General features: G+C 61.4%; 1 protein-coding gene across 1 annotated transcript in view; it reads right to left on the bottom strand.

The window, feature by feature from the left end:
* The window catches only part of WNT3 (Wnt family member 3), a 39,882-nt gene that overhangs the window by 3,120 nt on the left and 21,018 nt on the right, over positions 1–15,744 (bottom strand). The window contains exons 2-3 of the mRNA XM_008149476.3: positions 3,668–3,909; positions 12–277 (exon numbers count right to left, since the gene is read on the bottom strand). Coding sequence (XP_008147698.1) covers positions 12–277; positions 3,668–3,909 — 508 coding nt within the window. The remainder of the gene's footprint in view (positions 1–11; positions 278–3,667; positions 3,910–15,744) is intronic.

Below are 15,744 nucleotides of genomic sequence, written 5' to 3'. Positions count from 1 at the left end.
CTGCGGCTCACCGTGCGGCCCGCCTCGTTGTTGTGCTTGTTCATGGCCGAGCGCGCGTCCGGTCGGTTCTCGCGGGCGTCCGCGAACTCCCGGGACACCAGCACCCCGAAGTCGGCGTCCTCGCTGCAGCCGCCCCACTTCCAGCCCTCGCCGGGGGGGCCCTTATGGTGGGAGTCGCAGCCACAGATGGTGGAGGTGCCCTCTGCGCAGGAGCGCGTGACCGCGAAGGCCACGCCGGCCGAGGCGATGGCGTGCACGAAGGCCGATTCGCGGGTGGCTGCAGGGGGGGGGGGGGGGGGGGGTGGGAAGCATCGCTTAGGCCAGTCCTGGGACTTGGCTGCCCTGCCTCCACCCCCCAGCCAGGCCAGCGGGGGTGGGGGCGGGGGTGCTGGGGGAAGAGGGTATCCCCACTTTATGGATGCGCAAACTGAGGGCAGGGCCACTGACTGGTTAAACCAGAGCCCAACACCGGGCAGAGGGAGCCGGTTAGAACCGGGTGGAAACCAGAGCTCGCAGGTTGCTTAAGAGATGGGGCGGCCCTGCCCGGCCCTAGCCCCAGACCCCCTGCCCTCCGTCTTCCCAGACCCCAGACCCCAGCACCGTCCTGGGAGCCTGCAGCCTGACCTAGCCAGCCCGCCCATTCCCACCCGGGCAGACCCTCTCCTTTCTGAGCCTCAGTTTCCCTCGTCACAGAAAGGGAACGACCCGTCCGCCGCCAGCGTTCCTGCCCCGGAGGGCGGTGGCTGGCCAAGGTTTGGGGCTGAGACGGCCAGGTCCCTCCTGGGAGGAGAGGACAGGGTCCAGCGAAGAGAGAGCTGCTCGGGGATGTTCCCCAACCTCGTTGTAATGACCCTCTGGGCGCTCCGTGGGCACCAGATCCTTCCCTCCGGGGGCTACATCACCCCGGAGGCAGGCGGTCGGAGCGGCCCGGCCCCAGACACAGACTAACGACCGGAAGGCACGCGGTCCAACCCGCTCCTTTCGGCGACGGACCCACAGCAGGGGCGTGACCTGTCCTCGGCCTCGCAGGGCGCCAGGGCCGGCCTAGGCGCCAGGCCCCGTCCCGAGCGCCGAGGAGGAACCAGCTCGGCAGACCAGGGCGCCTCTGTCCCCTGGTGGCCACTCTCCAGGCCCCGCGCCCCGCAGGCCACCTGCCTGGGAGGGCCCGTCCCCGCGCCCCGAGTGGGAACGTGCAGCCAGGGGGACGGCGGCCAGGGGGCGGCCCGGCCTGCGGCTCTGCGCCCTGGCTCCAACCCGGTCCCCCGCCCCCATCCCCATCCCCATCCCAGCCTCCTCCCATCCATCAGCGCCCGGGTTCGGGGGCGGCGAGAGCCGGGGCCTCGCTTCCGGCCGGGCTCGCGGCCTCTCGCGGCGGCGGCGGCGCCCAGACCCCGGGCCGCGCTCGGTTCCCAGCGGCGGGGACGCGGGGGCGCGGGGGCGGGGCGGGGATTAGCCTGGGAGCGGCGCTGACAGCCCCGCTGTGCCGGTCCCCGTCCGGCGGGGCCCGCTGGGCCGCTCAATCCGCCTTTGTTCGCGCGGTGTCACACCGCATTACCCGCATAATACGGCCGCCGGGCCCGGGCCGCCGGGCCGGCCGCCACCGCGTAGCAACGGGCGGCTCCCGCGGCCGGGCCGCGCCCCCAGCCCCGGCGCCGGCCCGCGAAATCCCCATTGAAGCGGCGCCCCCCGCCCCCGCGCCGCGCCGAATGGCCAGAGGGCGTGTGAATGGCGCGGCGGCCGCAGCGGGCGCGGGGCCGGGCCGCGCGGTGGGGGGCGGCGCTCAGCCCTTTTCAAGCCGCCTAACCCCTCGGGGTGCCCGCCCTCGGCCCCGCCCGGGGAGAGCGCTCTCGGGCTGGCCTTCCGGCCGGTGACCCCGGCGCCCCCGCCCCGCCCCCGGCCCCCGCTCCTAGGACCCCGCCCTGGGGCGTCCGGCTCCGCGGAAGGTGCGCGCCCGGGGCGCCGAGCGGCGGCCGAGGTTCACCCCCGGCGGCCCGCCCAGCGGGGCGGGGGCGGCCCGGCTCCGGACCCCGGCGCGTGTGCGCGCGGGGGTCCTCTTCCCGGAGGCTTCTTAGCCTCCATCAGAGTCCCCGAGTCTCTGACCGACTCCCCTGCCCTCGCACCAAACTGCCCTCCTGCAAGTCCGAGGCGCAGGCATGTTGTGGAACCCACGCCGGTGTGTAAACCGTGCAACGCCGGCGTGAACGGCGGTAAGCCGGGCCGGTGTGGCCCGCGGACACCCCGAGCGGCGCAGGGCCGGCGGAGGGAGGCGCGCGCTCGGGGCCGCGTCTAGACGCCGGGCGGTGTGATCAGGGCCGAGGTGGGGCCCCGGAAGGCGGACAGACTGACACGCCAGCGAGATCAGGTTGGAAATGAAAACCGCCGCCACTTGGCCCCAATTAGAGGCCAAACCTTTTGTGTAAACAAGCAATAATTAGCTTTGGGAACAGCAGCGTAAACAGAATCATCCTCCATTGATTCGCTAATTGCCCTTGGGTCCCCTGACAATAGCCTGTGGATCGGACTGAGGCGAACCCGAGGCCCAGGTGAAGGCGGACCGCGCTCTGAAATGGGGGTTGGGGGGGTCAGCCTCACCCACCATTCCCTGCCAACACCTGCCCCCCCTCCCCAAGACCCTCCAGGCTTTCAGATTCCCTCCCTCCTCCCTCCCTCCCTCCCTTCCTTCCTTCCTTCCTTCCTTCCTTCCTTCCTCCCTCCCTCCCTCCCTCCCTCTCTCCCTTCTTTCCTTCCTTCCTTCCTTCCTTCCTCTTTAGATTCCTTTTCTTTCTGGCTGTAAATGCAGCTCCCCTAAAAGGAGGGAGGGCCGGGCTCATGGTTGGGGTGGCAAAGGCTGGTTGATGGTGGGAGGATTCAAGTTGCTGTGAAAGGGGTGGTGGCCCCAAGGCCAGCTGGGAGCATTACATTCCCAGATCTGCAGTTTCTCCGAGCGGCGCCCATCTTCAGGCCAGAGCTCACCCGGCCCGAAGTCCCTTCTTCTAGGGAGCAGTTGTCCCCTTACCCCTCCCATCAGGGGCCTCCCTGTCCTAAGGCCAGCTGTGTGACTCCAGTGCAGCCAGTTAGACTCCCAGGTGGCACGGTGGCTGGGCAGTGCCCCGGAGGCCAGCGCTCGCTCTGGCCCCTCCACAATCCAAGGGCATGTCCAGCTTGCAGGGGGGTGGGTCCAGCAGAAGGTTCTCACGGAAGCTCTTGGGAGCGGTGCAGTGCCACCGGCACCAAGCAGCTTTCTCAGCTCTAGAACTTTCTAAATGGGAGGGGCATAGGGGTGACAATGCCCCCGCCCTATCCCCCCCCCCAAAAGCTACATTTGCATAGCACTTCACACAGCCTGGGGGAAATGTCACATGTGTCCACATCAAAGCTGGGCCCCGCAGTGGAGGCTGAGGGGGAAGGAAGGCGGGACCCTAGAGCATCTCAAGGCTGCCCAGCCCCCAGCAGCGCCTGGGATGGTGTGGCAGCCATGGTGACAGCTTGGGTCGGTCCAGAGAAGGACCTGACCCGTGTTCTGTGGAGGCCCCAGGTCGTGACCAGCTTTATCACTCTCCCCTGGGGACCCTGGCTCAGAGCTAAGGCACCCTGAGATGGAAGGGTCACTTCATCCTGAGGGTCTCCCCCACCTCCCCACCCCTCCTAGTGGGCCCAGAGACAATACCTTTGTCCAGGACGGGCCCAAAGATGGCCAGGCTGTCGTCTATGGTGGTGCAGTTCCAGCGGCGGCCCCGGAACTGGTGCTGGCACTCCTGGATGCCCAGCTTCACGCCCTCCGCCACGCTGGGCATGATTTCGATGTAATTGCGACAGAAGCGCAGTTGCTTGGGGACCAGGCCTGGGATGGAGCCGCAGAGCAGAGGCTGCGAGCCCAGGGACGTGTACTGCTGGCCCAGGGCCAGGGACCTGTGGGCACACAGAGGACAGTGGCACTGCAGGCACAAAGCACAGAGCCCATCGCGGGCACCATTTCGCCCTCAATAGCCCTGCAGGGCAGGTAGAGCAGCACAGGCCCCGAGAAACCTGGCACCTGGATGCTGCCCTCGGTGGGCAGAGCTCTGATCCAGGCAAAGTCAGCCCTCTGACGTGGACATGTCCCACGTGCAAGGGCATGGGGGCCAGCAGAAACCTCCTGTGGGCACCCTTGGGGACCACTGCAATTCCATGAATGAACCAGGGACTGCAAGGATGGTATTGGGGCCCAGGTCAAGTCCCTCCCAGGCTCTGGACTCGTTTCCCTGAAGGGCATGGAAGGGATTGGTCTGGGCAACCTCCCAGGGAGTCTAGGTTTTGGGGGCCACATGAGACTGTCGATGACCCATGGAAAGGAACCCACACCTAACAGGAGGAGGACCCCCAGCCCCAGCTCAGAAAAAGCAGGGAAGCCTCCGTCCCCACAGGGAGTTGACACACACAGTGATGGTGGATGGGTCCAGAAGACCCCGGGCAGATGGGGAAATACCACAAAAAAGCTTTCTGGACCAGACACAGGATGAACCAAGCGCCGCCATTTAACAGCTCTTACTACGGGCTCGTGATGGGCACCACCCTGGGCTGGCTCTGGGCTCAGTGTTCAGGGGGGTGAGGCGGCCCCCACTTACCTACTTTTTAATTAATTCTGGGAGAGGGATTGGCGGACCAGGTCTGGAGTTTGGATGGTACCATTTATGAGCCATTTCTAGATCTTGAACACCAAGCTCTTTTAAAGAGAAGGAAGGGCGGCCCACAGGGCGGACTTAGCACAGAGATGGCTATTCCTGAATTCCCCTGTGCCGGGCCCTGGGCTGAGTCTGTTCCTGGGCTTTGCCTGACTGAATCCTTATAATCACCCTGTGACCTAGGAGGGGCGGTTAGAGCAGCCCCGCGCTCGATGGCTTAGCCTTGCAGGTTGAGAACCGAGCCCGGACCACAGAACCGCTAAGGAGTTGCTCATTGGACCCCGTGCCGTCCGACTCCAGTGCCCATGGGACGATGCAGTTGTGCCACCCTTCCTTCCGGGCAATGCCCGCCTCGGCCCCCAGGGGTGGGGTGGCTGCAGGCCTGGCCTGTCTGCACCCTGGGCCTCAACACTGAGCCCATCCATGCCCGGGCGGGAGGGAGCGGGTCAGCCCAGAGGCCTCTGATGGGCACATGCCCACAGCACCTGACAGGGCCCTGCAGGTTGCCCGCTCCTGCCCTGCCTTGTTTATGGTTACGAACAGGTTAGCGTGCTAACAATGGTGATCAAATCGCTACTGCTTATTACGTGCTGGGCTGGTTCTGACTGCTCCCATTATGTAATCCTCACACTGTCATCGTCCCAGTTCATAGATGAGGAAACTTGAGGCCAGGGAGCTAAGTAAGCTGCCCATCTGCAGACCTGCCAAGTGTCAGAGTCGAGCCTCCCTCCCCTCCGCTCAGGCTGCCTCTCCGTGTGCATTTAACCAGCACGTCCAGCCCTGCCCCAGCAGCCCCCCAGTCACTGGGGAGGGTAATGAGCCAGGGTTCAGCGCAGGTGGCCCAGCAGAGCGACATCCTGAGGGAGGCTCAGGAGCAAGGCCCCCCTGGGAAGAAGCCCAGGCCTTTCTCACTCCCCCCTCTTAGGACCCAAAGCCCTATATGGGGACAGCTGGAGAGGGGAGCTGAGGCAGGATAGAGGGCGCTGCCACCCCGCGGCCACAGCTGTGTTTGGCCATGAGGATGGCGGTGATTGCCCGCCCTCCCCGTAGCCTGGCCTAGTCCCTGACTATCCCAGAGCAGCACAGGGAGGCCTGGCACCCAATTCCCAGCCTCGGCGTCCCTCCCCTCTGGCCAGAGTGCTCCCCGGTCTCCCCCCGCAGGTGCCTCGGTCCCTGCCTGACCCTGGAGGTGTGGGCTGGCCCTGCAGGGCCCACGCTCTCCAGGAGCCTGGCCTCCCGTCCCTCTGCACACTCTAACCTGGGCCGGCCTGTCCCACATCACCTCTGGCACCAGGAGGGTTGCCCAACGTCGCTCCCCATTTATTGGTCTGCTCACCAGCCGCGCCGGGTTCCCAAGGCTCCAGCCTGCCTCTACCCAGAGAGATGAAAGCGGGGCCCGAGGGGCACTCAGGATCCTTCCTCCTCCTCCCCCATTACTTTTCTTCCTCCTCCTCCCAGCCTTTGCCTTGCACCTGTCGGCACCTCTGCAGGCCTGGGTACCCTCAAACGAAGTGGGAGGCTGAGCCCTGGATCAGAACCAGAACCTATGGGAGAAGCCCTAGGAGAGGGTGAAGCCCATTACACAGATGAGAAAGCAGAGGCCCCAGAGAGAAGTGACTTGCCCAAGGCCATACAACCGGATGTGTGGAGCCTGGTTAGCTGGCTGCCACTGCACGGAAGGGGTGCTGACGGGTGGGGAAGCCCCTGCTGGCGCTTCATTTCCACTTGGCGAGGCTGGGCCTCACCCCAACCCTCCAAGGGGCTCCCTGCTTCCTGGTTTCACTCCCACGGGTCCTAGGCAGCCTGCCCGGTCCAGCAGAACCCCGAGCACTGGGCACTGAAACTGGCATCGCTCGGAGATGCCTTGGTCCCTTTCACTCCCCCGAGAGTCACCAAGCCCTTGCGGGCTGAGTCCTTCCTACAACCCAAGCGGATTTTCATATTCAACACTAGCGATAATAATGGCAACCACTTATTTAGCACTTACATGCCAGGGACTTCTCTCATTTAATCCTCACAATAGTTCTGTGAGGCGGTGCTGTCATCCCATTTTACAGATGAGGAGACTGAGGCTCAGAGAAGTTGGGTGACTTACAGAAGGAAGTTGCCAGAGTTCAGACCCTGGTTTTGTCTGACTCCAAGTGCAACGTCCTCTGAGAATATCGCCCGGTCTCAGAGATGATGAGTTCACTTTCCTCGTCCCACCAAACCCCGTCTCCTTCGTGCTGCCCCGATCCAACCGACTGTGTCGCTGGGAGCCAGGCTGCCGTTTCCTAGCTGTTGATCTCTAGCGATTTACGTAACCGTCCCGTGCCTCCGTTTCTTCATTTGTAAAATAGACATGGTGGGAAGTTTCAGCCCCAGGAAACACTGGCACATGGAAGCGCTCAGTAAATGGTGTTCGTCGTGGTCACCCTGTGTTTCGGGGCTGGACCCAGCACTTGGTCTGCCCCCTGCCCCGCCATGGGCTTCACTCCTCCTGCCCTCCCATCCCTGACTTTAGAGAGCACATCACATTTTCAGGGCCTCTCCCATCCATCTCTTGGAAGGATGCTTGGAACACAGCAAAGCTGGCCCCTTGCCCGGCAGTTCAGTTCTCACTGGGGTGGCTAAGCAGACGTGCGAGCTGGCTGCCTGGGGAAGGTGACCCAAAGGGCCAGGGCGTACAGGTGTTCCCACTAAGCTCCATTCAAGGGTGTCCGCTCCGATCTGGACATCCTGCCAGTAATTAGCCAGGGCCTCTGCGGACGCGGGTTTAGCTCCCCGGGGCTGGTGTTGGGCTAAGGAGGCTGTGGCCGCGGGATTGATTTCCGCAGGATGGCTGCCCTCTCCCAAACGTGCCCTGCCACCCCTGACTCTGAGCCAACTACCCACACAGGACTCCTGTCTGAGATTCCGCCACCACAGGTTCAGGCTAATTTAACTCACAGCTCCTTGTCCCCATTACTGAAGGTCACGATCGCGTGGGGGAGGTCACACAGTGAGCCTCGTTCTCCTCAATTCTTTGCACCAAAGTAAGTGAAGTGGCTTTGATTAGATTTGTCCCGGCCGCTGTGAGTGGCTGGCAGCCCGGCTGTTTCATGCCCGCCTGCCTTCCACACCCTGAGCCCTCCACCTGGAGCGCCTCCCTCGGCCCGAGCCCGGCAAACATCTTCCCCATCCTTCAACCTCCCAGTCCGGGGCCGCCTCCGATCCAAAGCCTTTCATGGGCTCCACACACAGGTAGCCCCTCCTCTCTCTGGATTCTGCCTCTACCTTATTCAAGCCTTCTTATCTCCAAGTGCCGATTTGTTTCCTATTCCTTCTGGCTGCGCTAGTGTAAGTTTCTTGAGGCTAGAGGCTGTGTTTCCATTCTCCCTCAACACACACACACACACACACACACACACACACACACACACACACACCACTCCTCCATCACACACACACACACACCACTCCTCCATCACACACACACACACAAAACACTCCTCCATCACACACACACACACCCACGCACACACACACACAAAACACTCCTCCATCACACACACACACACACACACAACACTCCTCCATCACACACACACACACACACACACACACACACGCATGCACACGCACATAGAGACGTGAGCACATTTGGTCTACCAAAAGGCCAGGCACATGGTAGGTACATGTTGACTCTCAAGGGAGGGAATGAAGGAGCGAGCCCTTCCCCAGGCCAGTCTGCTCACCCCCATCTTGCAGCCTCACCCCCACTCCCCAGGCCTCCAGGCATCCGGAGGTTCCACCTCCACACAGAACAAGACTCCTCAGTTCCGCTGAGGAAGTTCCTACAGTCAGGACCTGAGACAATGGCGAGGCTCCCAGGGGAGCTAGGGCCCGCCTGGCACTGGCAGCTGGTGAGGGGGAGGGCAGGGGCACTGCCAGGCCTTCCCAGCTGGGCAGGGGCTATTTATACTCAGCTCCTGGCCCTGCCCTGCCCAAGTGCACTGCCACCCTCCCCTAAAGACAGCTCATCCTCCACCCCACCCACCCACCCACCGTGTAGCTGGGCCAAGGACAGACACAGGCCGCCAGGCGGGTGGGCAGCAGGTGCCCGCAGCACCAGGCTGCTTGGGAGACCTCCATGTCAACCTCTCAGGCAACATCCCCTCTCCGCATAGGCTGGGCTTCATCAGATATTGAGCACAACTCATCAGACTCCTCCCAGGTTACTCACCTGGACCCTGCCACACCTCCCGTCCCCAGAGGGCTGAAGGTGGGCCTGCACGGTGAGCACAGAGCAGAGCTAAAACTTTTAACCAGAGAATTCAGGGCAGCGTAGATGCTGAACTGACTGGTGCACGTAACGTACGGTGAGACACCACCTAGGGCCCCATGCCGTGTGTCCTGTGCCGAGACGCTGGCAATGTTGACCCCCAGATTCCGTCACCCACCCAGCAGTGACCCGCCCTGCTGCTGGCTGACCGTGGGCTGTGCCTGGGGGGTGCCCACGGGGCTGGCCCCACCATGTTTCCTTTAAGGAACCATTCAGGTTGGAGTTCTGCAACCAGTGAGGTCGCCTCCCTTGCACCCCAACGTGTCTATATTTTTTAGCTTGGACCCTCCCAACATTGTAGGATTTTAGAGATTGGGTGGGCCTTAGGAGTCATCCGGGATGTTTCTTAATTGTTAATCATTTATCCCAAATACACACCCCCCTTCTCTCCTATAGCTACTTAGTAAAACAGACAAAAAGAGCAACCTGTTCTTCAAAAGGCGAAACACAGAGTTACCACATGACCCAGGAAGTCTACTCCTCGGTTTAGACCCAAGAGAATTGCCAGTAGGGACTCAAACAGATACCTGTACACCCGTGTTCACGGCCGCAGCACTCACAGTAGCCCAAAGGTGGAAGCAATCCAAGAGTCCATCAACAGACGAATAAAAAACAAATGCAATGTATCCACACAGTGCCACATTAGCCATAAAAGGGAATGAAGTTCTGATACACGCTACAACATAGGTGAGCCTTGACAACATTGCGCTACGTGAAATAAGCCCGTCACCAAAGGACAAATATTGTATGATTCCACTCATACGGGGTACCTGGAATGGACAAATTGACAATGACAGAAAATAGACTAGACGTTACCAGAGGCTGGGGAAGAGGTGGGAAATGTATTGATTAATGAGTATAAAGTTTCTGTCTGGTATGATGAAAAGTTCTGGAAATAGATAGTGTTGATGATTGGACAACACTGCAAATGTACTTGATGCCACAGAATTGTACACTTCAATATAGTTAAGTTGGGGGGGGGGGGCCAAGGGCCTAGAGCCCCATCCCTCAGCCTTACCTTTACCCTCACCATGGCCCCTCTGCAGGATGCAATCTGAGAACCACCGGTCTAATCCCTTCCTTCTCTAGATGGGAAGACTGAGGCCCAGAAAGGGATTGTCATCCTCACCCCCCCACACACACCCCCACCAGCTTCGGAACTCCTCCCTCCAGTCTCGGGGTGAGCTCCATGGTCAAGCCTCCCCAGTTGTGTCTTTCATGGAGTCATAGTTCCCTTGCCCTCACCTTTCCCTGCGGTGAGGCATAACCATCTCTGCCAGTCCCAGACAGGGCACCTTACACTGCTAACCCAAAGAATTAGTGTCTCTTAAAATGACTGACGTGGGGCTGGGAAGGAGGGAGGGAGAGAACTGGAAAAGGGAAGGAGTTGGAAACCACCTCCTTAGTGGTCACTTGTCTCTCTCCGAGTGGCCCTCATGTTAAAATAGCCCCGTGTTTGGTGCTCTACCTGCTGGCTCCTGGACAGTCCTGGACAGATGTCCTTCCCATTTTCCTGGGTTCAGAGGGGGCCCACATTGGCCAAGGGCAAGATAGACATTTACAAAAGGGGAAGAAAAGGCTTGAAAAAATGTGCAGGAAGTAAAGAGCCAAGCATCGGCCTTAGACTTAGGGCTACTACCTTCCCATTTAGGTAAAGAGGCCACTCCGGGCTGACGGGTGGTAAGGGGAACCTGACTAGTTCAGGGGCGTGTGCCCAGCAGGGCAGGCCAGGGGAAGGGCCTGGTGGGCCCTGAGGCACCGAAATCCTGGAGCTTCCAAAGAGCGGAAACCCGGAGTCTGGAGGCAATCGCCGCTCCTGACACGGGAGGCCACAGGTCCTGACCTGGGGCCACTCACCCTGGTGTCTCCGCAGGGTGCTTGTGACGCAGCAAGAGAGGAGGGACCTAAGTCATGACTCACAAGCTACCATCTTTCGTTGCCTGTCCACTGGTCCTTCCCGGAGCGCACACGGGCCCCGTGGGTGCTGAGCACAGCTCTATGACTTCCCACCCCAACCCTGCACCCGTCTCAGTGCAGGCCACGGGGAGGGAGTTGCTTCTGAGCCCAAAGGAGCTCCTGGGGTCCCATGGTCCACAGAGCAGGTCTAGATACCCCAGCAGAGGCCTTCCATCACAGGAGCAGGCAGATCTCTATGGACCTTTCTCATCAGCCACTGGGTCATTCCCTCAGCAGGCATGGCTGGGCCACCTGGTTCTCGTGTGTCTCCAGCCGGGCCAGGGGCACCCTTGTTTATGTGCGAGAAGGGAAGAGAAGGGAAGGGAAGGATAGGGTGAGGTGGAAGGGGTTCACGTGCTGAGCTGGGACACAGGGTCCAGACAGGAGTCAATGGAGAAGCGACTGTAAGAGCGTCTGAACCCGGCGTGGCTCAGGCCTGCTGCTGGACTTGCCGTCTTCATTCAGCCCCAGCCATGCAGACTGGGGCCCCACGAGGGCAGCAATCATGCGGAGTGACTGGACGTGCCAGCCCTTGGGAGAGCAGGTTGAAATCTTTCCCGGTAAACAGATTCCTTCCCTGCCTGTTCACTCAACACACATTTGCGTGATGACTGAGTTGGGCCAGGCCTGGGAACATGCAGGTGGATTAAGCCGCACCCATGGAGCACCCAGATCAGGAGGCATCTGTCAGTACCAGACCAGCAAGCCCTTGTGCAGCACCTCTCAGGTCTGGGTGCCGTGGGTGCCGTGAATGAGTGACAGAGGGTCCTGAGGCCCTTGTAACTTAAAACCCAAATGACCACCAGGCCGGAGAGCACTAGAGACCGCCGGCTGGGAAAGCAGTGGGGAGGCCAGTTGAGGCTAAGGCGTCTCGGGCCTGGCTGCACATCACAAGCCCCCGGGGGGGCAGGCTCCCCTGGTCTGGGGCGAGCCTAGTGGGCAGCCGGGGCTGAGCACCACCCACCTGGGTCACCAGCGTCTGTGGCCATAGGTCTAGGGCAGTGGCATTGGGAGCGGAGAGGAGGCAGTGAATAAGGATGGGCAGCTATTGGCCACATGAGACCTAGAAAGGGAACTTAGGAGGTGACACAGGTTTGGGAACAAAGAGAGGGAATTTTGTGGGACCAGGGAGCCCTCCAGGCACCGTGTGCTGGAGGTACAGAGCTGGGGCCCAAGAGAAAGAGGCCGGGAGTTCAGATTTGGGAACCTCTGTCCTGGAGGGAACAGAAGGCTACCTGAGGCCTCATCTCCCGCAGCGGGCACACGGGAAAGGGAGAGACAACCCAGAGCCTCGTGGTGGAATGCTGGCTGCCACGTGCCCAGGGAGGGAACCCAGTGGTGGCTCCAGGAATGCAGGGCTCCCCTGGGAGGGAGGGCACAGGACGGGGGCCAGGATCTCACACCCACAGGCTGGAACGGCAGGCCAAGAGGTGGGGCGGGCTCTCCTGAAACCCTGCAGGAGGAGGTCGGTCGGCCTGGCTCTGCCAACGCTGGCATTAGGCGCCCGGGTTTGGCTGCTGGTCCCCGATATTCTCCTCAGGCCCCACCGAGGCGTGTGGCCAACATGCTTGGGCAGAGTGAGTCACCTCGCTCTTCCTTCCCGCGGCGGCGCCTCGCCTCTTCCACGCTTGTGCTCACCCTCCTCCCTGCACCTGGGCCTCGGTCCCCGGCCATGCACAGGGGTGGCCCTCCCAGCCTGACCAGACCCCCACCCCCCAGCAGCGGCTGAGGCCACTCTTCCCTGTCACCTGTCATGGTCACCATGAGCGTGGCAGGAAAAGGCTGGGGTGGATGTGGAGGAAAGGGGGTTTTACAGGCCAGGGGTCCACAGCGCCGAGGCTGAGGAAAACCCACACGTCTGAAAAAACCGAAACCGAAGTAAAAAGGCATTCTCTCCCCTTGGGCAGCAGCCCCTGAGGACTGGCCATGGGCGGGGGGGGGGGGGGGGGGGCGGTCCCATCTTCATCTTCCTCTCCCTCCCTAAAATCTCCAACACAACTCGCTGGCCCTGCTGGCCCAGTGGCCGCTTCTGTGTTGTGAGGGCTCTGCCCCTCCTCCCCTGCTCCCCGGTCAGCTCCCAGGGCTCTCAGAGGGGAGTGGAGACCCCCTGAGAGCCCAGAGGGGCTGCGAGAGGAGGGTGTGGGCGGGCTCGAAGCTAAAGGGTCGGCAAAGACCGAGTTCCAGTCCCCGGGAAGGGGGTGGAGGCACGGGCCCTGCGCTCCATCCTGGGGAGCCCTGTGGGGTGTTTCTTTGGGGAGAAGAAGGGAGGGCGGGGAGGGGAGCGGAGGGCGGGGCAGAGCCTGGCTGGAATGTTACAGCTTCTGTTCTCCAAAGCGGCTCCCAGAGCGCCTGGCCTGCGGCTCCCGGCTGATCTGATAAGATGTGACAAGGCGGCCTGAAAAATGTTGAAACCTGTAAAATGTTTAAACCTGTTTTTGTTGTGTTGTGAGCATGAGGGGTTTTTTTTCCGCTCTCAATTTCATAGGAAAGTGGAGTTGATCAGAGTGGAGCAGGGGAGGGGGCGGGAGAGAAGGGTTGTCCCCTTCAGCCAAATTGGGAGGCGGGGTGCAGAGCAGGCTGGTCAGACCTGGGGAGGAGGAAGGGAGGATGAGAACTGGGAGGAAGGAAGGGGTGGGGGTGGGGGGGCTGAGAGAAGGGGCGGAGAAGGAGGGAGGGAGGAAGGGAGGGAGGGGGCTCTGCCTCCAGCCTGTGGGGACAGGACACAGTGAGCTGTGGTTATCTTCCTTCAGCGGGTACTGGCCCAGGGAGACTCACCGGGGGGCACAGAAGGGCCTGAGCCCAGGGGGTGTCAGAGAGAAGTAAAGGGGGGCTAGGAAAACTGGGCCCCTGGGATCTCACTCCTGAGACCTCCGAAGGGTCTTCTGCGAGGCTCCGAGCCCACAGGTGGACAGGTGGACAGAGGCGGACAGGTGGGGCAGGTGGAGACCGCTCCAGGTGCACTTGCTTTGCCGAGCAGTTGAGAGGTCACAGGTGAGTTCAGAAAAGCCCTGCCCTTCGGAGCTAGAAGCTGCGGCTCAGCTCTGCCCTGGCCACGTGCTGACTGACAGGTGACCTCGTCAAGGGTTGATATGCCGTTTCACAGATGAGGCAACTGAGGCCCAAAGGCAGGCGGTCAGTGACTGGCCTGGGGTGACATCGCTCCTGGCCATCTGTTCCCGGCGACTCCATCAAAATTCCCTCCAAATGGGTCCAGCCTTGCCACCTGAGGGACACTGAGCGTCTAGACACCAGGGTGGGGCCAGGTGTGCCGGAGTGCTGCTTGGGTACAAGGCAGAGGCTTAAAGGCCTGTGCAGGAACGGCTCTGCCTGAGAAGCTTCTGCAGGTCTCTAGGTGTGTGTGTGTTGGGGGGCGGGGGGGGGGCGTGTAGGAGTGCCTTGGAGAGACTATAGAGCCTTCTGTAAACCGCCACACGCACTGCTCATTCTATCGCAGCGTCAGGCTATAGATCATCCGTTGGGTGGAAACTTGGGCATCATCCGGTCCAGCGCCTCAGGCAAACTGAAGCCCAGAGCAACCCTGAGCCGTGCCCAGGGCTCCTGCACCGTTGGAGGCAGCGCGGGGAGCACAGCGAGACCTCTGACCCCCCAGCCAGAACGCCGTCTCCCTTACACGTGCAAGTCCTTCTCGGAGCCTCGGGTCTGAGGCTGAGGCTCCATTCAGTGCACGTGAATCGCACGCCCCGGGTGTGTAAGGCTAGCCCCCCCCCCCCCCCCCCGGGCCCGCCCTCATGCAGGAGAGGCGTTCTGCCGGTGACCGCTATCAGGGGCAGGGTGTGAGAAATCCCATTTGGGGTGGAAACCAGGGGGATGGGGGTGCTGAGGGGGAGAGGGAGCGAACAGCCAGGAAGACGTCTATGAGGTGACATTTGAGCTGGGCCTGGACGTTGAGTTCAGGACGCCCATCTTTTACCCTGGAGCTCTGTCTTCTGTTTCTCTGCTCCCCACTCCCCCAATCATATTCTCATTTAAACGTTCCCTAAGCCACGTGTGCACCTGTAGCTCGTTTCAGCCTTAGAACACCTCCCCTCCCCGCCCTGAGCTCAGAGGCAGGGGCTAGTCTGCCATTTGACGGATGAGGAAACGAGGTCCTTCCAGGGCCCGGGCGCTGGTTCTGAGAAACCCAGCCTGCCGGTCCGCAGGCCAGGGTTTGTGGGGTTCCTACACGACTTGACCCTTCAGCCCCGTTCTGGTAAAAGATAAGACGCAGCCTGCCCAGCGCTCTTGTGCACTTTGGACTCCTATTCATCCACCAAGGCCCGATTTCAAAATGCCCTCATTGTGTCCTGTTTAAACAGCGTTTCCCAGCTCTTACACGTGCCGCGGCAGGAACCTTAAACACATTCAACTGAATTGTCCGTCTGCTCTCTGTTCGTCAACTACACGTGAATGTTTTTGAGAGAAGGGATGCTCTCACTCATTTTCCTATGCTGAGCAGAGTGCCTGGTCCACCGACCGGCACAGCATTCCTGCTCCTCTTGTCACTGAGCAGCTCTGCCTGTTACCACAGCCATTCTCCTAACCCCCCACCCCCACCCCAGGGCCCCACAGGCTAAGGGCAGTGATGGCCTCCTGGTTCGCTGGGCCTTAGAACAGCGGCCGGTTCCACCGGCTGGAAATGCTTTGTTGGACTCGTAGGAAGACGCCCAGGAGGGCGCGTGGAAAGCAGGGCCACTCTGCTGCGAGTTCCCTCTCTGAGAAGCCAGAGCCTGGTGAGTGTCTTCACCCACCGAACATTTACACGCGGCCAGGCCTGTGCTGGGTGCTGGGAGCACAGAGATGCAGAGGGGCCCTCCTGGTCTTGCC

Source organism: Eptesicus fuscus, chromosome 20 (genome assembly GCF_027574615.1).
Source record: "Eptesicus fuscus isolate TK198812 chromosome 20, DD_ASM_mEF_20220401, whole genome shotgun sequence".
In the NCBI taxonomy this organism is placed as follows: domain Eukaryota; kingdom Metazoa; phylum Chordata; class Mammalia; order Chiroptera; family Vespertilionidae; genus Eptesicus; species Eptesicus fuscus.
This window is presented reverse-complemented; position numbering and strand designations above follow the sequence as displayed.